General features: G+C 40.2%; 2 protein-coding genes across 3 annotated transcripts in view; one reads left to right on the top strand and one right to left on the bottom strand.

Moving 5' to 3' along the window:
- Positions 1–23,709, top strand: part of APBB1IP (amyloid beta precursor protein binding family B member 1 interacting protein) — a 65,406-nt gene extending 41,697 nt beyond the window's left edge. The window contains exons 10-14 of the mRNA XM_054645088.2: positions 1,276–1,386; positions 14,274–14,372; positions 15,321–15,438; positions 19,304–19,401; positions 22,007–23,709. Coding sequence (XP_054501063.1) covers positions 1,276–1,386; positions 14,274–14,372; positions 15,321–15,438; positions 19,304–19,401; positions 22,007–22,543 — 963 coding nt within the window. The 3' untranslated portion in view covers positions 22,544–23,709. The remainder of the gene's footprint in view (positions 1–1,275; positions 1,387–14,273; positions 14,373–15,320; positions 15,439–19,303; positions 19,402–22,006) is intronic.
- Positions 13,827–26,424, bottom strand: part of LOC129129488 (protein nucleotidyltransferase YdiU-like) — a 34,750-nt gene continuing 22,152 nt past the window's right edge. For both annotated transcript variants that reach the window (XM_054647357.2, XM_077173768.1), the window contains one exon: positions 13,827–26,117. In XM_054647357.2, coding sequence (XP_054503332.2) covers positions 25,995–26,117 — 123 coding nt within the window. In that variant the 3' untranslated portion in view covers positions 13,827–25,994. The remainder of the gene's footprint in view (positions 26,118–26,424) is intronic.

Raw genomic sequence — 26,424 nt, 5'->3', positions numbered from 1 at the left:
GCGTTGCTCTACTTACATCCCATTCAAAAACGTGCTGTTAATTGGCAGGGTCACAAAACAAAAGCATCAGAATTACAGATAATTAAAAAATCTATTTCTGGTAATTGTGTTGCTTTGTCATGTTAACATTGCTGTGTCATGTTAACATTGCACAAATACTCACATTAAGCGCCTTTGTCCTTTGCATAAAAATCTGTTCCTTAGAAGATAATAACAACTGCATTCATATTGGTCTTAATCACTATTGCCTGGTTTCTAAAGGAGAGGAACAACACATTATACTGGATGGATTTGAGCACATTTAGGAACTTAAGGATGTTTGAAAAACCGAGGTCCACACACTCACTGACAAAATCTCTGGCATCATCCGCTGTAGCAGAGACAGGAGAAAGAGAGAAGTCCTGTCTACATCTAGTGGGAAGTGTTTCACCACATATCTTACTTGCAAACTCAATTTGTAAATAAAGCCAACTCAAGGGCATATTGTAATGAAAGTATCATTAAGAATGAGAACAGGAGACAAGAACCATCATATGCATATTATAACATACCACCATATCATATCATATCATACCCCATTTTTAGGAGTAGAGGGAGCTTGTGGTTTGTTGTTTTATTTTTCCTTTTTTCCTCCACAATTTCCTGATTTCTCAGTTTAGCCAACAGTGAGCATGTGAAATGGCTATTTTTGAATTTCCACACAAAGGATTGCAAAAGTTACTGGAGGGAGAATTCGTCACTGAGGAACACCCAGCAACAGAAACCTTGTTACTTTAGCAATATATTGTGAACAAGCAAGTGTTATGATAAACAGAAATAGAATGATGCCAAGAAATTTGAAAAAATTCAAAGCAAAACAGATTAAACTGTGTGCTTATGTTCTGATGAGGTTTGTTTGTTATATGTACAAAAGAAAAACAAGCTCCCAAAGCAATTTAGAACCCCAAACCTTCTTTCTCCACTCAGAATTTTAAGGGTATGGTTTATTACTGTGGTGTTCTCTTTTGTCATATTAGACATAAGCTAAAATCTACACACAAAGCAGTGAAGCACAGCATAACCAGAACAAGAGCAAAATGCTGAACTGTGTTACAGATCATTCATAATGCTGACCCTCTTCCAATTTTTATTTTAAGAAAGCAGACACCTAAAATCAATCCTTGTTTTTTCAGTCAGCTTCACTGTCATTCATGCATTTGATAAAAGTTCTAATAAAGAGTTTCACATCAAAATTCAATTTGCTCTAACAATGATGGGCTTGGTTTTCATTTGTAGACATCACGGGATCTGGCGTGCTTCCTTCAGTTTGAGAACGTGAATGTGTATTATGGTTATCAACACAAAGTGAAATATAAGGCACCTACAGACTACTGCTTTGTCTTAAAGGTAATGTACAAAAAAAAAAAGTTCTCCAAATGTCACACAGTTTCTTTTATATGCAAACATGTTTAAATTTGAATCTCCAAGGATCCTGATAAGATAGAGTAACTCCTGCAAAATCATGTGAGATTTCTTCTTTGCTTCATTGTTATCAGCAACATACATTTAGGACCTTAATTTTATTACTGACAGTTCTGTGATATATGTCTACACTGCATCCTAAAGTTGTCTTCAAAACAGGGTTGAATATGTGTTGTAGACATCTTTTTGTGAAAATCCTTTCTTAGGATTTTTTTTCCCTTCTGAGAAGCTGAGGCCTCAGAAACAAAATGTAAACAATGTGGAATGCAACAGGTGGATCTGTGATTGGCCCATCTTGGATGTTTATAATTAATGGCCAATCAAGGCCGAGCTATCTTGGACAGAGTCTGAAAGAGCTGCCTTTAGTTATCATTCTTTTCTATTCTATTCTTAGCTTAGCTCGCCTTCTAAGATGAAACCTTTTCCTTCTATTTCTTTTTAGTATAGTTATAATGTAATATATATATATCATAAAATAATAAATCAAGCCTTCTGAAACATGGAGTCAACATTCTCATCTCTTCCCTCGTCCAAGAACCCCAGTGACCACTGTCACAAATATGCTGACTGTTCAGGTGATTGGACACATTTGGGCAGATGACACTCAGGGCAGATGTATGATGAGAAGTCTGGCAGTCTCCAATTTTGATGTTTTGCGCACTATGGATTATACACCAAAAAGCATGTCTACTTTTTTTGTGGTCTAGTCATACCTGTTGAGGGGTTTGTTAAACTGAGATGCAAAATTTTGCAGGAATAGGCATCTCATTTTTCATATTTTATTGCACTGCTGTTTCTGGCAGGAAGGCAAAATACGTTGCTCATCCACTCATGAAAATCAATGCTTGTTCTTGAATAAGCATCTCATTGCTGCCTCTCCAGGTAATAGCACTGCAAATAGGCTGGGAATTCTTCATTCCTCTCAGGAAAGGAAAAGAAGCCCATGTTTTTCACCGAATTTAGACAGCAGAAATGAAGCTTTGAGGTTGTAGCAATTTGCTGTCTGTCATATCACTGTACAAGACAGAAGATAATCTTGTTGCTGCTTTTCTTTTTATATGTGTGCAGTGGGAACAAAGTATCAGAAAACACAGTATCTTGCCATCTCAGAAAAAAAAGTACAGGAAACATTCGCATCAGAGTGTGCTACTTGCAGTACCACATTTCTGGCTATAGTTGCACACCTAAAGCACTTTTAAATTCAGTTCCAAAATGTCTGCTAGCCTAATTTGCATTGGCCAAGCAGAAGTGGTTTATTGACAGATTTATTTTCTGAAACAGATGTATCTAGTTAACACAGATGTACAGTTTTAATACTATAGTCCTCCACAAAACACTCTACAAGAAACACAGCTGAGCTTTCAGAAGTTAACAGGTAAGCATTGCTTCTGAGAAGTACAACCTTTAATGAAAAAAAAAAGGAAAAATGGAGCTGATGTAAAAAACAAGGGGAAATTGATTATCTAAACAGATGACTGATCTAAGAACTACCTGAATAATTTAATAACAGTTATTCACATTCTGTTCAGATGAAAATAAAAGCATGATTTTTGAATGCATATAGCAATGTGTTTAAGTGTTCATAATAGTTAGGTAAACTTTCTGGACTTACTGCCATCTTTTCTGAAAAGAGGTGTGCTATTTACAAAGTCACTCCTCAACTAAAATTCTTGCTTTATTTCATGTGTAATGTTAGTGCTGTCCCTTCAATGTGGAATTGGAAGAACAATATCAAAAGCTTACACAGGAAAGCTTCATGTCTAATAGGTTTATAAATGTATGAAACCTACTTAGCAAATTGTGTTTGCTCTGATGTTTCTAAAATGTCTTTGCAGTACACTAGAAAAAACATTGTATCAATAATTATTTCTGAACAATGTAACTTAGTGATGAATAGATTATGTTACAGTGGTTGTTCTTCCTTTTAATTACCACAAATCATTACTGGGTAGATTCTTTACCAGCTCAGTTTCAGACTTGGCTTTTTTTAATGGCTGACTTGCAGTGGCTGGAGTTGGTCAGGAAGTACAGGCAAATACTGATATCTTCATATTTCTGTTGTTTCAGAAGTGAAAGTATTCCACTTAGGGTGGCTTTCTGAGGGTGGTGGAGAGTTTAATATTTATTATAATTTCTGTATATTAATTTGAATTCTATATATAAATAGAGTATTAATTCTACTTTTTAAAACCATGCTGCTGAAATTATTTCTCTCATATCCTTGGCTTACCTTTGGAGGCTGGAGCTGAGGATGTAATACATCTTGAGATCTGTGGGCTGAGGGAAAGAGCAAAGTTAAATGTCAGTCTCTCTGATTGGATCTTTGGTGACACAGAAGTGTGTGGACGGTAACACTGAGCCATTTATCACACTTAGTCACATTTTTGTCCTGTCTGGTTTGATCTGTAAGGCTCCCAGAAGAAAATCTCTCTTGCTGGGAGGCACTTGTCGTGACATGTCAAAGGAAATCAAACCATCATTCTTGAGATATTTCTCATCCTGCCATATTTTGCAAATGAAGTCCTCAAGAAGAAATAACAGGACTCTCACAGACAGATGGAGTGAGGAAAAGGCAATGCATTTAATAGGTAAACATTTGTTTTTATGATACAGGAAGCCTAGTAATTTTGAAGGAATTTGGATGCCCAGCTCAGTCCAAGCCAGTTAGAAATTTCTCCACAGCCAAGGCTCTGCTGTGTTTTCACAGCTCTTCCATTCCCCTATGTGTGCCTGGCCACAGAGAGCAGGATAAGATTATCTGTCTTATTATTAGATTATATAGATATATAGATTATCTGTCTAACAAATGGGGGAAGGTAACTGAAAGAGTAGCAGCCACAGCCCATGCTAGCTGTTCACTCAGGTGGCTGTAAGCAAGGGAAATATTTGGGAAAAAAAGAGTCTGGAAGCCATTATTAGCTCTGGCAAGCTGTAATGCCACTTGCAAAGTTTTGAATAGCATGCCACTACATTTTTTAAAGAATTAAAAAATTTTAAGAAATTAAACATTTCTTTCTGAGGATCCCCTTAAGAACTGCTATGTCAAAACAGTGTGCAGTCATCAGCCAAGTTACTTGCTCTGCTGTGTTTCAAACATAACAAAAGAACCTGCCCAGCTCAGAGGCAAGAGCTTATACTTTATAGTACAGGAGAAATGCAAGGGTGTAGCAGCTTCAGCAGTACCTTACTTCTGTGCTAGGTGGAAAATCCTGCTGAATTCAGAACTATATTTTCCCAGCTTTGAGAACTGAGTTGAAAGAATACCATATTAATTTCTCAGTGGTTAAGCTATTGGCATCTTTACTTCAAAAACAGGGGCATGCCCTTTGTTCATTCAAATGGCAGCAAATGGCCAGTAAGGTAGGCTGGTTTGGAGCTGAATATGGCCTAATACTTGAAGGAAGTGTTCTTTCTTTTCCTCCAGTCCCCAGTTGTATGATGAGCCTTCTAAACAAATAATATATGTATATTTGTAGTATTTGTTCCTGCTTTGAAGGTCTTGTCTCACATTAGCAGGGAGAAAAGAGAAAACATTTCCTTTTTCCTCCCCAGCCTTGGTCATCTTTATGCTGTGTCTTTGTGGAGGGAAGAGCACTCAGGAAAAAATTTAACAATGAGCAGAGCATTCTTGCCATTTTTACATCTATGTTCTAGGCATTGCCAAGAATGTAAAGAGAATGTAAACACTGCAACTAATGTTAACCACAGTCCTGGTGACCTGGTTTTAGCCAGAATGAGATTTTTCAGGTTGACTGGCATAGCCCTGAATAGTATGGGTATTGCCTCAAAGTCTTCATGACATTTCTTCAACTGTTGTTTCACTTTGATCTCTCTAAATGGGATATGGGCTTTTTCTCCAGTTTCTTCACCTTGGCTACAGTCAGGTATGGGGCTTGCAGAGACAGTGAGCCTTTGGTCATAGTGCCTGTCCCAACTGACATGCATCCAGTCACCAGGAGCTGCTCCCTCTGACCTGTTTCTTATATAATCTAGGTGTTTCATTTCAACTTCAGTGATCATACCTGGGTTATGTAGCTGATGCTGGCTTGGGTGCTGGTATTAGTCTAGCAACAAGATCATGCACATCATGGGCAGGTTGCTTTGATACTTAGCCTGAAGCTGTGGTGGTTTTTGCAGCCTGGGAGCTGCACCTAAACTAGCTCAAATATAAGTATTCTTATCTGCAGATCCATGCTGTAGGATATTCCTCTTTCAGCTAGAGAAGCAGGATGTGTTGTGAGTGCTCCTTGTGGATGGTTTGTTCCCATTATGTCAGCACCCCACTCTATATGCTATACCTCAGCACAAAAATTGGATGTGCTTTGCTTATTTGCTAATAATCAAGACACTGAGGAGATAATGGGCAAAAGGGTGGGGTGCCAGAAGCAGTTAAACATCACAGTGTTTACTAGCAAAATAGGGAGCATTTTGCTGAGATTATTCAGAAGTTTCCTTTCAGGATGATTCAGGAGACAACTGCAATAACAGAACAAAGCAACTACTTCCTCATATCAGGCAGCAGAAAGCCCAGCTGTGACCAACTAGAAGGAGCACAGCTGCCTGGTTGGAGGGGAGAGCAGGACCACCTTTAGCTCTGTGTGTGCAGCAGACCAGGACTGATGTGCCTGGGTCCTCAGGGCAAGACTGCAGCCTGCCACAGAGCTTCCAATGGAGGTGGTTTTCAGGAATCCTTAGGCTTTGGGGCAACTAAAAACTTGAACTGTGCTTTATTTCCCAGTGGCTATTTGGTCTGTGCTGAGCTTTAAACTTTTTCAGTGCACTTGTTCTATTCCACTGCTAAACAAACCTTCTTCCCTCAAAGGAAGTCCCACATTTCAAAATCCAGGAACAACACAAAGAACTCTCTGAATATTAAAAACAGAGCCTCTGAGTATAAGAAATACTTTTTGGACATCTGCTTTTGTAAATATTCAGATTCTTCCTATTTTGTACTCAGCCTAAGTCTTATCCTTTCATAAATTTAAAGATCCCACCCTTCTCTTTGACATCAGATAAAGAGAGTCTTTTCCTAACAGAGATCTCCATATGCAGAGAAGAGGAAAGGAAAGGTCAGCCAAGTTTGAAAAAAGTCCCATCACTCAAACCTGCATCTCTCAAGTTCTCCTGCCTCCTCTGCTGGGAACAGAGTGGCAAATCTGTTTTGCCACTCTGTTCCCAGCAGAGGAGGCAGGAGAGGATCACAGCACAGCTCTCTGTGCCACCCCGCACACGGTGCTGGCCATTCCTGGGAGAGCAGTGGTGAAGGAACAAAATTCTCTCTGCTTTCCTGCAAAATTATATTCACACACAGCACACAGCAAGTAGGAATGGTTTAGTTCCTCAGAATCAACTTTACATTTACAAATGTGTGGTTTTATCTCTAGATTACCTGCAAATTTTCTCATTCGCCATCTCATGTTATATGAGAAATGCTGTGGAAGTAAATGAGACCTTTAATGATTTATTTTATATTCTGAAACTGAAAGCCCACAAAAATAAGGTATTTCACCAGAAAGGAAGGGATCTGCCCATCATGCTAGCAACAGCATCTATTGCACTGAGCAGAAATGGTGACTGTAATGTTCATTTTGTAGATTGTCTCTGTGTGTGCATGCGCACGCCTGCTTGTCCAGGAGCTGATTTTGTCACACCATGTTGAAAAATCTTTCAAAGCAGACAAATAGCAAGGTAATCTATATGCAAATTTGCTGGTTTAGTCAGTCTGATGTGCCTTTGACAAAGAGTGGATTTAATTATAGTTTATTGGTGCTGGTTATGCTTGAGTAATCTGGAGGTAATGGTGCATAATGCTGAATTAATCTAGGATGAAAAAAATTGGTTTCCTGGGGATAAACTGAGACAAAGGGAAATCATCCTCTATTTCTACAGCTGGGTACATTTTCCTGTGCAGTCAAAACACTTAAGTTTTCCTGGCATCATTTGACGCCATTATTAAAAAAAAAAAAATCTAATTGTCCAAAGAATTTTGGAAGTAAGTTTTCAAAAAGAATAGCTTGTTTGCAATAGCAGCATCATTTTAGCAGGTGATTTGGTATTTAGCTGCTTCTTTCCTGATTCCCTCCTCCCTCACACCCTGTGTGCTCCATGCAGGCTGAGTCATGTACATAATACATTCAACACAAAGACAGTTAAAAAGGTAGAAGGTCAGAATTAGAGTGTTTGAGATAGAAAACACTAGGAATAACAACTATGTAGAACAAATGGCTAGTGCAGGAAACAAAGATAGAAAGCAGGAGATTTTTTTTTTAATGGGAAAGATGTGGAAATTGTTTTATTATGAGTGCTTCAGATAAGTGTTTCAGAGTAAATTCATTGCTAGATTAACTGATAAAGCAGAAGTAGAAATACTTTTTATTGCAGAACACTTTCAGGTATGTGGGATTACAGTCATGTACATGCACAGTTTTGCTAGATTAATGTATAAACAGCAGGGTGAATAAGGACAGAGAATGGACAGGGAGAAATTGAATATGATAGCTTTGGAAAATATTACTTCCTGCATAAAGCAGACCTCTTTGGTTACAATGGCTATTAAATATATTTTTTTTAATGATCTGAAAATTTTGCCTCAAGTCATTAGAGAAATATAGGTCAAAAGAATAATTTCCTTAATAATAGAGCAATTACTCTTTTATACATAGAGTTCACACATCTTCAAGAGATCAGTTAAGTATGATCATCTTCATAGGGGTGCATAGCATCTGAATTTGACCATGATGAATAGTACATTGCAAATCTGAACCATTTCAATGTGACTTTAGAAAGGTAATGACTATTAATTCTACTTCCAGCCATGGGAGCCAGAGGAGTTGCAGCTTTTCAGAGAAGCTAGTTCAACACAGCACAAGTTCATTGGTGGTAGTTAAGGCATCCAAAAGCATTGAGCATTTTGTAAAAATTCGTCCAAAAGCCAAAGCTTGTGATCCAAAGTTAGTCACTCTTTATTCTTCTGGCTATTGTTTCTGCCTCAGAGACTGAGCAATGATCCATATATTTTGGGGCAAGGAATGCAATGAGATGCCTGAATAACTTCAGTTTACTTTTCATCTTCAGTGTTGGAAGAAGGCAACTCAAAAGAACATTTTATTGGGGTAATCTCCAATTTCATGCACACATGGCCTTCAGTCATTTGTTTTGGCAGACGCCACAGAAACCACATCATTCAGTTCCCATTTCTTCAGGTTTTCAATGTGTTTTATCTTTTTTTCCTTAGGCAAAGAGTTTACTTTATATCTGAAAATGCTATCTGTGGACAAATATTTTTTTAAACCTCTCCAGAAAACAAACTCTTTATATTCGAGTGCTTCTGCTTTTTTTATCTCCAGACAGTTGATACTTACAGAAGAGACAATGGGACAGGGGAGAATATGAGGTTCTGTTCCAAGACTCTTCAGTGCTTTTCTGGGTGAAACATGGCACATCCTTTTGCAGCCTGATGTTTGAGATGCTCTGATCTTAGTACCTACAAAATCAGGCTCAATGATGTGACTAATTCATCATTATTAAGAGTTTTGACATCGAAAGATGAAAGTTCACTATAGTCCATATTATTTCAAAGCACTATTCAATTTTTTTAATTGGAGAAAAATTCTGGAGAGCCTTTCTACTTGCATATTTCCACATTTTTTTTAAACTATGACTTCTAGAGTTGTTACTGTTTAAGCAGTTGTCTTTCAGAATTCATTTTGATGCTGCATATTTCAGAGGCAAAGGTGCTAAACCTTCCAGAGAAGATGTTTTCACTTTGCTGTCAGATGATTTTAATGATCTTTTCAAGACATGGTATGCACCCTATAGCAAAATAAATTATCTATGTATGGGGTGTGGTATACTGTGGTTGGTGGTTTTTTGCCTTAAAGTGCAGTATTTCTCACATGGCTGTTATTGATATTGTTGATCTCTGTTATTGATATTGTTGGTCTCACAGACAAGTTATTACAGAGTCTGAATCTAGTTTAGTAAAACCAGACTTGCATAGTGACTATAGCTGCTGATGTCTGTGTGCTGAACTAAACACTCTCATGAGACATAGGAGCTGTGAAAGGAGGAAATTGGTCCACACAGAATCATAGAATCATTTAGGGATCTTCATCCCAAGTCAGCATTTCCAGGCACTTCCAGTTGCCTAAGTTCTTCTTCAAATTGCTTATTCTGAGCCACCGTGTTAATGCACTATGTAGTAGATATTGTGTGAAGTTTTAAGTGGAAAATTGAGCTTGTAAAGGTCAGCATTGAGAGCCGAGACATCTGCCATTGTACTGCCAAAGCAATTCCACTATGATACAGTTCCTCCAAGTGAGCAAATGGTGGGGTGGGTGGGCTGTGACAATTCTTGGCTGAAACATTTTACCTTCCTACCTAAAGTGGCAAGCTTCATGCATCTAAAAAACACAGGAAGCCAAATGTCTCCATCTGAGCCAGTTGCAAATAATCTTGTATGGGTAGAAACCTCAGGGTTAAGCTTGGTGCTGCTGGTGTTTGTTCCTGTGGTCTGGCCTTGCAGACAGCTGCTGCAGGCAGCCTCTGTACTGGCAGCCTGGAACAGTCCTCTTAGGCCTGATCCAAAGCTCTTGTGAGGTGAGGGGGATATTTCCAGTTGACCTCAGTGGGCTGTGGATCCAGTAATGAGTTAAGCTTTATGTGTCATTCATAAGGTTACATGTAAAAAGAGCCAGTGCTGCTGCTGCTTCTTGGAAAATGAGATACATTACAGTTCTCAGCTGTAACAAAGAGATTATAGAGGGTGCCTGCATGGCTCTGAGGTGTCTGACCTTCCTTCTCAGAGCTGGGGGGGTTCAGCAGCCTGCTAGTTTGGTCCCTAATTGACAGCACATATTTGTGACTGTGCACTTAATCACGGTTGCTGATTGGAGTAATTTAATCAGCAATTTGGAATAGGTCCCACTGGTGAATATCAGTAGTTGAGATGGATTGCCTGGTGGAGACAATAGCCAGCAAATGACAGGGTAAAGGGTAGCCACTAAGTAACTCAGGTGTTATCTAGCAAGGGACACTGTCACCTTGTTCACTGACTATTCCCCCTCAATTTCTTAGGATTGTGAGACCCCCCAGTCTGAAAATATTCATAGGCAGGCTAAGGAGTGAGTTGAGGAAATTTGCTGATGATATTATATTATTCAGATCATTGAGGAAAGGGCAGACTGAGGAATTCTGGAAGGCCATTTTGAGGCTGAGGTTCAGTGCTCAGTAGTTGTCAGATATATAAATCAAGCATTAGGAATTATTAGGAAAGGTATAGATGATAAACCAGCAAATGTTGCTTTACCATGGCACAAGTTCATGGTTTCTGTTCACCTGTGCAGTTCTGATCCTCTCATGTAAAGAGAATATATAAAAAACTTGTAAAATATCAAGCACGAGCAACAAGGATAAGCAGAGGTAAGGAATTACTTTGACTTGAAGAATGACTGAAGAGACCAGAAGCCTGTGGCTTAGAAAGGAGATACAGCTTGACACGAGTATGATGAGGATCTCTAGGCTCGGGAGTGGCATGGAAAGGTCTGGCTAGGGGTCAGGCATTCAGTGTCTCTTCCAAAACAAGAATGTTACACAGAGCTAGTGGCAGTCAGGTTCAGAGAAAGAAGTAGTTCTTCATAGACTGTGTGACAAACTTGAGAAAGTTGTTGCTAAAAGGTGTTGTGGATGCCAGAACTCTCTTTGTGCTCAATAAAAACTGAAGAAGTACCTGGAAGAGAGCCTATTTATGGAGAAACCCGTGATTCTCAGAAAACCACCAAAAATCATTCTAGACAGAGAGCTACAGAGAAAGAAGTACCATATGTGCTTATCTTGTACTTCTCTTGCCCCATTTCTGGCCACTCTCAGAGGCCAGCTGCTGGGTTCAGGGACCTTTGATCTGACACAGTACAGGTGTCTTTTGAAACTGGTATTTCCATAGGGTGCCCCAGGGCAGAGTATGCAGCAGCCTCTCTTGAACACCCCAGAAGCAGATCCCAGTGGCAGGGCTGTGTGTATGTGCAGCACCATCACCTAGCTTCCTCCAGGCCTTGACCTCCTCTGCCTTGTTGTGCAGTGTGGACATTCTTCCAGATGTTTGCATGAACCATTTGTTAAATTATGGAAGTCTTCTGTTTTTGCTTGTAATAAAAATACACTCTGGTAGGTGTTTAAAAATGGGGGGAGAGGGGGGAATATGTAGATGCAATAGATCTCTTGCCATGAAAACGAAGGGAAAGGAAAAGCTCCCTTTTTTCCTTTTTTTAAAGGTTTGGGTGCCATCTGGTGGGCTCAGTAGGATCTTACACACTGAAGCAAAAATGCTGGTTGCTGGTTGAGAAGTGCCTGAAGAACTGACTTTACCGAGGGTTGCAGTGTCTTTATTTTCACCTCTCCTGGTTCTTTTGTCTCCATTGGTGATAACATAAACCAGGTATATGGGATATACTCTGTCACACAAAAAAGGGCCTGCTTACAGTTCCCTTTTAAAGGTACCATTCCATTCAGGCTGAATTCTCTGATTTTCACTGTGTTTGGTCACCTAATGGAGAAATAGTGGAAGGAAAGAAGGATTTTTGGGCATTGTGTCCCAGCCATATCTTGTGCTAGCAGAGGCTACTCTGAGCAGCATTCAGGCTCTCTGAGGCTGTGAGAGACAAGGACAGGCAGATGCTGGGAGCTGGAGCAGGCTGTTTGTCCAGGGGCCTGGTTACTGCCTTGGTTTGATACTTGGCAGAGGTGTATAAAAACAAGATACAGCCCTGTAGACTGAGCTGTGTGAAGGGGTGATGTGTGAGTGTACCAGGTGGGTGAGGGTCCACGAGGTGGCCCCTGCTCTGCAGTTAAGGCACCTAAGTGGTGACAGTGAGCTGGCACCTCTGGGCTTGCCGTGGGAGCTGTCCCTTGCTCTCAAGCTGGGAGTGCCCCAGAGCAAGGTGATGGAATAAGGCAGCCACGGGCACTCCCAGAGGTGGAAATAGACCCAGCATATTCATTGTCCAGGGGACATGGCCAGCTGTACGTTTGCAGACTGGGACCTGTGTGAGCAGGTGACTGCAAACATGCAGGGACTTGTAACATGGTTACAAGTAGTAATAAGAGTAATATTCCTTTGTTTTTCTCTTCCTCACAGTTATCTCCATGGTATGTTCCCTCTCACTCCATAATTTGATGATGCAGGGCTTTGGCAGCAATAGTGGCTTGTGCAGTCTTATCCTCTCATCCATCCCTTGCTACTCCCTCTCTCCCCAAGCCACAATATTCCTTATTCCTTTGCCCTATGTGAGGTCATGCTGTGGACTGCTGGGTTTAAAAACAAATAAACCAAAACTACAGCATGATGAAATGGGTTATATTTAACCCAGACCAGTTCCGTTTTTGTTTTTTTTTTGTTTTTTCTTTTAAATCAGAATGTGGCCTCCTGAACAGCTGGGTCAGCAGAAGCAAGGGAAGCCTGGTGTCTGCAGTGCTGAGCAGGGAGCAAGGGACACGTGGCTGAGGAGCAAGTCTGCTGTGTTTGGCTCTGCTTTGGGGTCACCCAGCTGTGGGCAGGCTTGGCCTCTGCAGCAGGACATCCCAGCCAGCAGCAGATATTTGTGAGGAGGTGGCACCTGCATGAGCCAGAGGCTGGCAGTGCTCTGTGCTGGGAGGGACCTTGCTGAGTGCCCCATGTGCAGCACTGCTCTGCTTTGGGGGCTTAATGACACCTCTAAGCCCAGTGTCCTTGCTAGGTGGAGATGTGCTTTGAATGTTTACCTGCACAGGCTGAAAAGAGAGTGAATCCTTGGAGCATATTTAGCTACTCTTTGTGCATTCACAAAATTCCACTAACTGTGCATTTAAAATTTTTAAGAATATAGATAGAAATGAACACATAAATAAGGGATAATGAAGCGTTTTTCCTTTGGGTCCATTCTTTCCTATGCATATCAAGAGATGGCAGTATGTTATTCCATCCAAGTTACTAAAGACTTATGTCCTCCTCTGCTTTAGCAGGGAAACCAAATTCCTTCAGATTCTTAGAGAGAATGTTCAGTCCTAGGCAAGTAGGGAGTCTGGCATTTTGATGGTCTTTGGGTTGCAAAGATATGTCAAAACATACCCATACTACCTTGATCAGTAAAGGAAAGAGATACTAAATTTTGTCCAAAATGAAAAAAAGTCTTAAAATTGTAGAGGTTTCTGGTACAAACAAATGAAAAAGAATACTTCTGATAGTGCTGGATTTTGAATGATCCTCTATCCAGAACATATAACAGTTTTTATATATAATTTTTGCAAAAACAGCAAGAGTAAAGCAGAATAAAAATATATAAGAAGAAAGCTTGAATTAAGCCCAAAGAAAAGCAGTCAGTCAGGAGGAAAAACCTGTTTCAGCTGAAAGTTTATACTTAAATAAATTTAACATAGTCTTTGAAAACTAATTGCGTTCAATGTTCAGTCTAAGTGCCTCACGTATGACAAACCACAAAATGAGAAACAGACTTCCTTCTAGTGATTGTACATTGAGTGTTAGACCCTGAACCAGAACAATTATGGATTTCATTGAACTCTAGATCATTGTTACATTTCTGAAACCCTTGAATTCACATTACAATGCATTTAAATTATTTTAAGCAAAAGCTGCCAGTGGCAACTCATGTATTGTTCATAATCACCATATTTTTATATTTTCTTACACTCTGTTTTTGCTGCCTTTTTCTCAAGTCACCTTTATGATGGGTTTTCACAGGGTCATTGTGTGGTTCCTTCAGACTTTCATATAGTGATTTAATTTCTGTGTTTGTCTTATTTTATAAATTATTATCTTTCAGCATCCCCAGATTCAAAAGGAGTCACAATATATCAAGTACTTGTGTTGTGATGATAAAGCAACCCTGCATCAGTGGGTAACAGGAATAAGAATTGCCAAGGTGAGATTAAAAGCAAATTTACTTTAATATATTTTCTGTAAAAGCAGGTCTTCCTCAGGTTTCTGACTGTCATCACCTCAGCTGGAAATGCTGTGACAAGAATGGACATTCATGCTAATTTCACCACAGAAACAAAGATCAGAAGTGCATGATGAGGATGGATTTGCTGAATGTCCCTGTGCCTTAGCTATCAGTATGTTTTTCTTATTAACACAGGAGTTCAGTAGCTATAAAACTCATGTACTCATAAAACTTACTGCACAGTCATCTGGCTCAATAATAATGTACTGTAGCTAAAGTGTGCAAGCTCTGGCCACTCCAGTTGTGACATTTTTCAGACAGTCCTACCCAAATTGTCTACCTCACTCTGTTTAAAAATATCCTAATTGACAGCCCATTTTTCTTTGTACAAAACATGAAGGTAGATGGATTTATACAAAGCCCTGGTATTGCCTATATTTTCCCATATAGACCTACTCCTCTTATCTGTTAGCTTGGGCTTTTTCCTGACAGTTCTCCTGGAGGGTGGCATATAACAAAAGTGGGGAGAGAACATAAAATTATGTTGTATCTTACACTGACAGAGCTGTTTGCTTTAGAGCCTGGGATTCAGTGTCTCAAGTCTCCAGTTTGAAAATGTAATACTTGGGAAAAGATACTGAGAACAGTTGATTTTGAAGCCAGGATTCGAGAAGTTTACAGATACTGAAATGAATGTGAAATGTAAGAATGGTAACAGTAGGACTGTGTCTGGTCCTGGGGATTCATGTCTTAATGTGCTTTCCACCTAGCCCTACACAGAAAAGGCACACAACTTCTAGAAAGACACCTTCTAACAAAACTAGGTAGGAAGAAACAAGGTCAGAAAAGTTGTCCAAGAGCAAAATGAATGCTTGGCCTATGTCAAGCCAATGTCAAGCTCATGTTATTGTTTTGATTCTTTTGCAGTATGGCAAGACGCTCTATGACAATTACAAATGTGCAGTGAAGAAAGCTGCCTTGTCCTCTCGGTGGGTAAATCAAAAAGTGGTGGAGCCAGCTGCCCCTGCAGGATCCTCATCAGCAGGTACTGACACTGCCACAGCAGTTGAAGTCACATTTATTGCCCCTTTCTATTATCATCAGTGTTTCATAGAGTCTTTGTCCAGAAAACTTTCCCATGGATTCAGCAAGATGTCTTTTTATAGACAGGCCAGTGTAGCAGCAAAGCTCTCACTTTACAGTTAGAACTTGGAGGATACAAAGACAGTTCACTGAAGATCAGTTAAAATCTGCACAACTTAATAATGCATTTTTCTGTTGGCATCTGAATTCTTTATCCTCCACCTACATTTTGCAGACTGATGATCCATGTCTTGAAACTTTCTGTTTGCCCATCTCTACGCTGGCTGTACTGGAGTTTTTCTTCCAGTTAGTAAAAGGGGTGAGTGGGATATTCTGAGATTGATCATTATGGAAAGATTAGAAAAGATGAGAAATCATTATAGAAAGAGTGAGTCACTCTCTGTCCTAGCCTTTCACTCATTTGCATGGTAACAATGTGGGTGTTAGGACACAAGTAAGAAAGGACTACATTATTTTCTAACTTTACTTTTCCAGTAGCTCCATCATACTGCTGCTACTGATCTAATAATGATACCAGTACAACAGTGCATGATAGTATCTGTAACTTGCATGACTATTTTTAGTTTACATGTTTAAAATATGCTTTATAAGGATGGGCATGCTGGCCAAGTACTAACTGTCAAAGGGCAGGTGAGGTTGATATTACTGTTGGAAGTTAATACTCTGTCTTCTCATGTAGACAACTCAAATACCTTTCCAGGGCTCCAGTTCAGTTCATCTTTTTTGAGTACATGGAGATAGAAGGTGGTCTTCCTACTATTCCTTGGAGACAAATTATGTTAATAAATACATATCTGGCGTGGGGACACCCAGTAACAGGCTGTTTTGAGATCAGGGAGGTTTCTGATGGGGGAAGGTGTTTTTAAGGGCTTGTTTTACTACTCATTATCCTGCTCTGATTTTGTTAGAAATAAATTCACTTTTTATCTCTAAGTTGTGCCCTGTTTTGACCTTGATGGCATTTGGTAAGTGATCTCTCCCACTTCTTATCTGAGTCCACAAATTGTTAAATTTCTCTCCTCTGTCCAACTGCAGAGAAGAGTGAGTGAGTAGCTTTTGTGGGTGCCTGGCATCTGACCAGTGTCAACCCTTGACAGGAGGAAGTTTACTTGAGTGAGAGTGGGTTTGACAGTCATAGAACATTGGTGTTCAGGTGCTGACAGCAGTAGAGAGGAGGCTGGCCAGGGGGGCTCCATGCTGGTGCTGCCATCTGTCCTGGACATGGGCAGGACTGAGGCCTTATAAAGGCTCTATATACATCTCTGAGACTTCAGCTCCTGACTAGAATCCAGGAACACTGCATGTGTTCAATAGAATAGCTGCTAATTTTAACTAATGGATTGCATTAAATGGTTAAGTAGCCTGGAAAGGTTTTAGTCATGTATACTGTCTCTATGGAATTAACTCTGAAGGATCATTAGTGTTGTAATTGAGGCAAATCACCATGATTCTGGGTATCTTACACCTGTCATAGCTGCCCTATATAAAGCCTGGGGCCTGACTATGCTACTAAAACTGCCTAACTCTGAGCAGCTGTTGGTTTGTGTTTTGGAAAAGGTACAAAGGATGTTCACTTCTGTTTTCAAATGGCTCCATAGCCATTTGTATGAGCTGACTTCAGTATAGGCTAAAATCTGCTATAGAAAACTACAGTCCTGTGTGAACTATACTCTGTTAACTTCAGTGGCAGCCAAGGAAGGCAGGTGAAACTTTGGTTCTCACTTACCATGTGGCCATTATTCCCTGGACACAGTGCTGTAACCAGCATTGGTATGTTCACATGTACCCCAGCCTGTGTTGTCTGTGGCTCTGAAGTGTCCCAGGTGCACCTCAGTCAAAATATTTTGTTTCCCTCTCTGCCTTTGTGCCTGTGTGCCTTTGAACACTAAAAAAATCAGTGTATGTAGTGGTCCTGCATGATATTCCATCACAATATCATGATGTTTGAAAGATGGAAGATGTCGCTTTATGCAGATGCTCCTTATCACTACAAGGATAAATATTTTGATTTTGGGTATCTATATTTTGCATTATTTGGACTACCTTTTTTTTCCTTGAAAAATACTAATTTGCTATAAAATTTTGAAGAAATTAACTTGTAAAAATACTATAACATTTAAATTAAAAATAAATCTTGATAATAGAATGCATGGGCTCACATACTGTATTGTCGGGGAGTCCATTAGCTGGCTGGCAAGAGATGATGTATCAAGTGTTGCTTTCAAGTCTTGCATAGTTTATGAAATCCATTAACAGAAGAGGAAACAGATTACTGTGTTCCAGCCTTCTGTTATGTAATTTCTGCCAAGTAGAACACCATACCTCACTAGATAAAGTGGATCTCTCTCTGCTCTCCTTCATTTAGTTAAATCTCAGTACGACTGAAGGCAGCAACATCTTTGAGCAGTATGAAAACCAAACTCCTGCTCTGCTATGAACAGCAGACAAAGGGAGGTGAGACAGTAACTTGCTCTACTTTAGGGAGCATAACCCTCTGGGCCACAGAACCCAGGGATTTACATCTCCTTCCACTGAGGAAGGAGAGCCACAAGATTGGTTTTATCTCTTTGTTGACTCCCATGTTAGTCCTTCAACACAAGACTGTAGTTTGAATGATCCAAATGGTACTTTGGATTAAATATGCTGAACAACATGCAAGCACAATTATAAAACCTAAGGATGTTAAACCACCTTCTGTCATCCCTTGAAGCTTAAATAGCCTTAGTAAATTAGGCATACGGCAGAGTTTTTCTTACTTCTCTGCCAGTCATGGGATTTGCAGGTATGGCAGTAAAAATACTTTATTCTACTTCTTATCATATTCCCGGAGCCTCTTTGCTGATCAGTAAAGTATGTGTTAAGATTATAGCCATTGTTGTGCTTAGTCTACCCTGTAGACAGCTAAGGGTTCACTAACATCTGAGAAATACAGGAGTGGAACTTTACTGGATCTCAGAACTGTAAATTATAATAGAGCTAAGGCAGTCATTAAGGTTTGCCAATGCAGGTCTCTAGGCACCAAACACTGTCTACTGCTTTGACACACACAGCTTTCAAAAATGCTACACTAAACTGGAGTATTTAATCCTCATCAAACTACACAGGGGCAGGGGATTTTTTATAATTAAACTTGTAAATTTGTTCTTTGGTCTCACATTCACTTACTCCATTTGACAGTACTGGGTTATTTATGCATATCCCTTGCACAAGCAGAAATGGTGGGCAGATGTTTTGCAGAGCTTTAACTCAGCCAGCTTCCAGATCTGCACTAATCTGAGAACACAGTGAAGTTCACAGATCTTTGTGATTCCAAATGGGGCAGATATTTCAGAGCTGGGGAGATGTTTTAGCTCATTTACTAAAGAAAGTGGATCAGCCCCTCTGTAGGATTTCAGATCTTCCACTCCAATGACTGATTGATACGAAGCTATGGTGCTTTTTGTCTTTAACCTAAACTAAACCAAAAAAAAAAGGCAATAAAAACTGGGAATATAGTAATACTAGTAATACTACAGCACACTGCAAACTTCAAAATGCTGTTATGAAACACAGGTATTTTAATGTAAGGTGCTTATGGATTTTAATGTAAGGCACTTTATTTTCCTTAAGTAAAAAACTGAATAAGAAAAGTAACAAAATGAGCATGAAGTAGAAAACAGATTTTACTGAGTTATGTATACAAACCCTGTAACAAGTGTTTCCTTGTGGAAGTTGTAAAGAAATTGTTATAGTTGGGTATTCCCTGATCTGGTTAATATCACAAAAACCTAACACTCTCTTCCCTCTGGCTCCTCTCCTTCTCACAGGTACTGTTCAGTCAAATGGACAGATTCCCCAAAGTGATCATTATTCCAGTGCAGAATGTCCAGACACTCAGAAGAAAGTGGATACAGCTGAAGCACAAGTGAGCAGTTATTACAGCTAAATGTCATCTGTGAATGAGTTTTCCAAGTTTGTTTTCCTTCACCTACTGTCTTCCCCCTCAAAGAGCCAATGAGAAGGATTAGGCTCCTGGGAAAGGTGGCTGCCCCACACACTGCAAACAGTGTGTGTGCTGTGCAGAACCAGGAGCCTCCGATGGGAAGTGAAGGCACAGCCACCCACTGCTTTTTTCCTTCAGAACAAGCAGCCTTGAGTTCATGTATCAGGAACAGGAATGTGCCTGCTGGGATAGTCTCAAAGTGTGCTGCCAGAACCTTGGTGCCATGCTTTGGTCTCCAAAAAAAAAGGTCTTGCCTTAGAAACACAAGACATACAGTAGTATTTTCAGTAGGGAACACTGCACAGCTGAACATGAGTGTGTAAGAAAGGAGAAACTATGAAGAACTAAGGGAAAACCTTACATATTTTCCTTCTGCTCTAAATGCATTTCTTGTTAAGCTCCAAATTTCATGTAATTGCACCAAATCTGGCTGTAAAAATATCAAAGGGTACACTAAGAGAACCTCAAGAGCATCATACAGAAAAAAAGTGTGCATTTGTTTGCAGTTCATCATTCAATCTCTTCATCATGTATGAAGTGCACAGGACAAATGAAATTAAATTCCTAGGATTTTCCTGTCACCAGCATCACATGTTCTACACTTCTTGTTTCTGTCTTTGAGTTCCTCCTGTTTCTCTGTTCTGAACCTTACTTCCTCTGGACCAGATCACATTCTGAGAACTCAGCCACTGGTTCCCTCCTCCTGTGTCTCATTTACTTCCATGTTTGGAGGCAAGGAGTGAGGAAGAGGAGGCATACATGTTATAATTAGCTCATGCTAGAATTAATGCTGCTGCAGGGGTGTGGAGCACTTTTCTCTAGAAGCAGCGAACAGGAGGAACTAGAGATCTCCATGCAGCCACTGGGCTTTGATCTCATTGCAATTATGGACATGGTGGGATAGCTCCTGTGACTGCAGTGTTGTCATGAAGGGCCACAGGCTGTTTAGGAGAGACAGACCAGGAAAGTGCAGTGGTGAAGTTGCACTCGATGTGAAGCAACACTTGGAGTGTGCTGAGCTCTGTCCTGGTGAGGATAAAAGGGCGGGCTAGGAAGGGTGACACCATTGTGGGTGTTCGCTACAGGCCGCCCGATCAGAAGGAGGGAGGGGATGTGTGGGAACCCAGGACATCTCTCTGGCTGTCCTGAGCAGCCAAGAGCCCTGCCAGGGGTTTTAGAGACCCTGGCACAGAGCCCAAAATACTTGTGGTTTTGATTATGACCCGTGGAGCAAATTACCAACCTTATATGAAGATCAGCAAGCCACAACAGTTTAGGTAGAATAATAGTGAAGTTATCACAGAGTGGAAAAGTAGATTTTGGGGTTTCTGGTATGGGGGTTCAGGAGGCAAGATGGAGGGAACTGGGCATGCCTAGCCTTTCTCCTTCTTCTTCTTTTTGGCCTCCATCTTCTGCTGTGATGTTGGCACCTTTAGATTGGTTTAGAGTACAAGCTCACTGTCTAACACAGGTGATAGGTACTGGAAAGTAATTGTAAACATTGTACAGGTAGTTTTTAGTATAAAGACATAACACCATCCCGGGGGCAGGCAGAGTGCCTGGAACTGTCCTGCTGGATGGACATTGGCAGGGCAGGAGAAAGAATTTTATAGATAAGGAACAATAAACAACCTTGAGACCGAGAAATTAAGAGCCCTGACTCCTTCTTCCAGTGCCAGGCTTGGAAAAGAGACTTTCAAACTCTTCTCGGGATCACTCTCTGCGAGAGATCCCAACATGGATGAGGCCTTCTGCAGGTAGCTGGAAGCAGCCCCACAGTCACAGGCCCTGGTTCTTGGGGGGCTTTAACTGCCCTGACATCTTCTGGAGAAGCAAAACAGCAAAGCACAAGCAGTGCAGGAGGTTCCTGGAAAGCACTGATGACAACTTCCTGTCCCAGGTAGTGAAGGATCCCACAGGGAATGCTGGGCTGCCCGACCTTCGACTAACAAACAGGGAAGGCCTTGCTGGACATGCAGCGCTTGGGGCAGCCTTGGCTGCAGTGACCACGAGACTGTAGAGTTTGGTATTGAAGGAAGAGGCAGCAGGACAGAGAGACAGATTTCAAACAGGGACTCCAGGAGAGCTAACTTTAGCATCTTTAGGGATCTTGGAAGAATGGGAGAAGGCCATGAAGGGCAGAGGGGTCCAAGAGAGGTGGTCAATATTCAAAGATCATTTCTTCCAGGCTCAAGGACAATGAATCCCAAAGATAGATACTTCCTTGATGTTAGTCTTACTAACTGCAATTGCTTGAAATTTTAAAAGCACTCATCTTCTGTGGGCAGCATTCAAAGAAGCGCTATGAATACTGTCAAGAGGGAGGGTTCCACTGTCAAAACCTCTATGGGCAGCTTCAGAAAGAAAACAAAATACTCTTTTCATGTTTCAGGCAAAATGTACTCCACCTAATTTCCCTGTCTACTACACTCATGTATTTTCACATCTTTTTATGTTCTTAGGCAGTGGCATTAGTCTTACACGTTTACTGACTGTGACTGTCCTTTTATTTTTCTGCTTATTAAAGGCTGAAACAAATAATGCCAGTGCACCTGGCCTGGCACAACCATTGCTGAGGCCACAGAAAATCCAGAGTAAGAGGACCTCACTGCAGCCTCCTCCTCCACCTGAAAGGCGTTCATCTGCTATTTCTACTTCACCAGTTCTACCCTCCAAAGTGATACGAGACAGTGGCATTTTCCTAACAGATCCAGAGAGCTTTCCAGCACCACCACCTACACTGAAGATTGATTTTCCTCCTCCACCACCACCATCTGATTTCTGTGAACCACCTCCTGATTTTGTGCCTCCACCACCACCAGTGTCCAGCAGCAGTAATGGAGATGTGCCATTACCCCCTCCACCTCCACCTGTCTCCAGTAAGGCACCACCACTTCCAGTGAAGAAACCTGTACCACTTCCTCCCAAAAGGCTGGAAAACACAGGACAAGGTGGAGAGCCACAGTCAGCAGGGCCACCTCTGATTACAGGGGGAGGCAAGCAAGCAGATTTCATGTCTGACCTAATGAAAGCTCTTGAGAAGAAAAGGGGTAACAGCTCCTGAACTCTGGGAGTGGGTAGACTTTAGACAGAGCTGGTTCTGTGAGGTACCACAGAAGGTCAGGCTGGATCAGGATTCTCCAGGAGGAATTCTCCTGCAGAGTTCCTTTTGGTCTCAAGAAGATGGGGTACCCTTTGTCACCCACTTGATCCCTGTAACCTTTGTCCTTTCCCCCTGCACCTGACGATCCCCTGCTGTTAACTCCCATTCCAGCACCAGGCCAAGGCAAGAATTAGCTGGAGAGTCTTGCTTCCCTCCACAAGAACAGCCAGGGATGGTGGAGCAGCACTCTGGAGCCAGCCATTTCAGAAACTGAGATTCATCTACTCTGGCTGCCTTTTTAGTAGAATTGGAGTTAAAGGAAAAATACCATGTCCTCATGAAAATTTTGAGAAGTGGGAAGGAAAATCCCTTTTCACAGAAATGCCCTTAAAAGTTTTTTATCAGAAGAGTTCCAGCTGTGGGAGTTTTCTTCCAATACAAAGATGCTTTTACAATTTTTTAAAATAGTCTGTCTAGATTATTGTGAGATGCAATTTAGGGCCAGAGCCATTTCCAGACAGTGTCACCCCAAATGCTGTACACTCCTGTTTCTATATGCAACTAAGTCATACCTGTCAGCATTCACAGCTGCTGCTTTGAAATCTCATTTATTTGGTTAACTTTGACAAAGAAAAAAGTTTTATTTTGAAATCAGGTATGCTTCCATGGTAAGCAGGAATTTTTTTTCTCTTGGTTAAGATTGTCTTCAAACTGTACCTAGAAATGATCTGTCTTGTGAAAGACTTTTTAATTATCTTGTACCTGATAGGAATGTCTCCTCCCACATTTTTTTAAATTTGTTCTCCCCATTTAATTCTCGCTTTTTAATGTAGGAAGCATTCATTGTTAGCTCTTAAATAAAAATAGCTTCTATTTTATATGTGTACAAAGTGTCACAGTTAACGAGCAGCCATTTTACTAGCAATTGGAACTTCAAATGTTTTAAAAAATTTTTGCCTATACCTTCTAAACTTTGTTTTTATTTATTCTGGTCTTTGCCTCTTCTTATGCACACCTGACCTTCTAAGATACCCTCAGCAGTATGTCTCTGTATTTTGAATTATAAAAAAGCATAAAAAGCAAAGCGTGTGATCTAAATAAATAAATGCATGAAAGCAGCTGACAGAGCAGGGGGTGAGCCTGATGTGTTTGTCAGAATGGATTCCTAGATCCAGAAGTGGTGGTGGAGTCAAGGTAATGACAAGCTGGTGGCAGTGCCACTGTCTGTGTTTTGGGTCATCTCTAGTCTTATTTATGGCTTAAGGTTGGTTTGTCAATACTTACATACCTGCATTATAAGCTTAGCAGAAATAAGAAGGCTGTAACCATGTCTTCATAAAGAACCTTTCCCTTTGAAATTACTACTTTAAAAAAATTCTTTTTTCTCTTTTCTTTTCTTTTCTTCTGAAAACAGTGTTTGAAACCACATGCATTTCTTCCTGAAATAATTTTGCTATAAATACCACATTAAGCTGACAGAGAGAGAGAGTCCATCCAGCTCTTACTGGTTTTTGAGCTCCCTTGCTTTCAGCTGAACTGAGCAAAAAGCTCTCATCAAGAGAACTGTGCCTACCATTAACAAAAGTGTCACCTGGAAGTCTTGAATTTACATGCTGGGAAATTCAAAAGGTATCTAAGCACCTTCAAACTGCCAAACTGAGAAATGCCCTCGAGACCAGTGCAAGGCTCATACAAGCCTCAGTTCAAAGTGGAGGGGGAAAAATACCAATGGCCTAAAAGTAAGAGGGTTAAAACCAGGAGTTTAAAAAAAAAAAAAAATGAGGAAAGGATTACTGTTTCCCAATCCCTTTCCTTATATAACTGAAGGAAGCATTATGCAGAATCCTTGAAGAGCTAGGTGTCTTTTTCTGACTAGGTATTAGGAGTGCACATATTTGACATACTTAGGTGACAACAGCTGTCTGCAAGTCAACTGTTTTTAAATCAAATGACTTTTATGAAATATACACCCAGCATCAAAATAAAGCAAAACATGTCCTTGGAAAAATATTGCACAGTAAGGTCACAAAGCACTGAGACTTTTACAATGGCTTTTCTAGCATTCACTCTTCTCACCAGAATGCTTAGCTTCCCACCCTATTTCCTCCCTTCTCTTTTGTTACAACACAAAAAAATCAATTTTAATACATTTTACATCTGCAGTCGATCATAATTCATGCACTTAAATCTTACACAAAAGAAGTTGAACTTTCTTCCAAACAAAAAAAAATCAAAGCCTACAGAAAACACAAAAAAATCAAGTAAAATGCTGTGATGATTAGACCTCTATCAACTATTTTGTGTAGGTACACGGTTACATGGAATTTTTTCAAATGTAAGATTTAAATCTTACATTTAAAGAACTTTGTTCCATTCAAAGAACAAAGCTGCCTCTTATTGATGCACAATTATCTGGCTTGATCTGGTACCAAAATATGCTGCAAAATACAAAAAGTTGTTCCAATGCTGTAATTCAAAGCATTTGTAAAAAGAAATTAATCCTTCTACTTCTACCGAACCTATTGTCTTTTAAATGGTCTGCACATCACTAGACCTTACAGTATTTTAGCCTGAAAATATCTGAAATTGCAGCATGTCCTTTCTAACCTTCCTCCATACCTGAAATGGAAGCAGTCTCAGCTGAGATGCTCCCAACACAGTCCTTTTCCAGGGCCAAACAGTGAATTTTTCCTGAGACTTCATATCTATGCACCAATAATCTTTCTACTCCTATCAAAAGATACTTTCAAAGAGAAGTGGTCCCCTGGATAAGCACCTGACACCAACAAAGACACCAAAACTTACTCTGGAGTAATACAGACATCTTTTGTCTCTTCCAAGACAGACATCTTTGCTAACTATTTAACTCAATTTCCTTTAAATCTTTTGTCAGTGTAATGGGACAAAACATAATCAGAATGAGAAAAAGTGTCAAGGTCTAAGATGATCCTCTCTGCTAGGTCTGCAAGATTTAAGAACATTTATATCTGCAGAACACAGCTAAATTTGATGGGTGTGTAACAACAAGAGGAAAATTCATCAAAATACTGCATTATTAAAACTAGATAGATTTTAAATTGATCTGTCACTAAAAGAGGTTAAGACCCACCTGATCAGCATGAATTTTGAGAGGTCAAGTGTTACAGTTTGGCAGAACTTAAATATTGGGACTCAAAGTAAAGCACAGCTGAATGTGAGAGGCAGAGTTGTCAATGCCAGTATAATCTGCTGATGCAACCATCCATAGTGATGCACTTCTTTAATCTTGAGACTTCCTAAATTGGTCAAGAACAGTAGCAGATTCCAGTCCACAAAGTCTAAGGGAGGAAAGTTCTTGTGGCTTGATCCATTAGCCCAATTTGAAGGCTTGAGCTTTGACCTTGATCACTCTTCTTGCTTGTTTGAATTTCCCTCAGGATGAACAGCTGACTTTGAGATGCTTGGCCCAGGCTGGGGGGCGCAGGGAGTAGCCTGCTCTCTCTGCAGCCTCCTGCCTCTGAAAGGGCTGCTGCAAAACCTGCTCTAGGAGCTGAACCTGGAAGCAATTAAAAATGGGTAAGTTTTTAAATCAAATGTTTTCTGGTAAACAAGGAAAGTCTTTTCCTCCTGACTTCAGGAACTATCACATGAATTGCTTACTATTATTTGTACTACTATTAATACAGTCACTACTATTTATCTTATAATTAATGCTATTAATAATTTTGTTAATACTTTAAATAGCAATTTGTGTTACATGGTACAATTTTGGTCAAAATATAGTACAGTTCAAAGTGTAAATGTAAAAATGGTTTCATTAGCTGTTATGCCAGTTATTATTAAATCTGTCCAGAAAAAAAAAG

Source organism: Agelaius phoeniceus, chromosome 1 (genome assembly GCF_051311805.1).
Source record: "Agelaius phoeniceus isolate bAgePho1 chromosome 1, bAgePho1.hap1, whole genome shotgun sequence".
Lineage (NCBI taxonomy): Eukaryota > Metazoa > Chordata > Aves > Passeriformes > Icteridae > Agelaius > Agelaius phoeniceus.
This window is presented reverse-complemented; position numbering and strand designations above follow the sequence as displayed.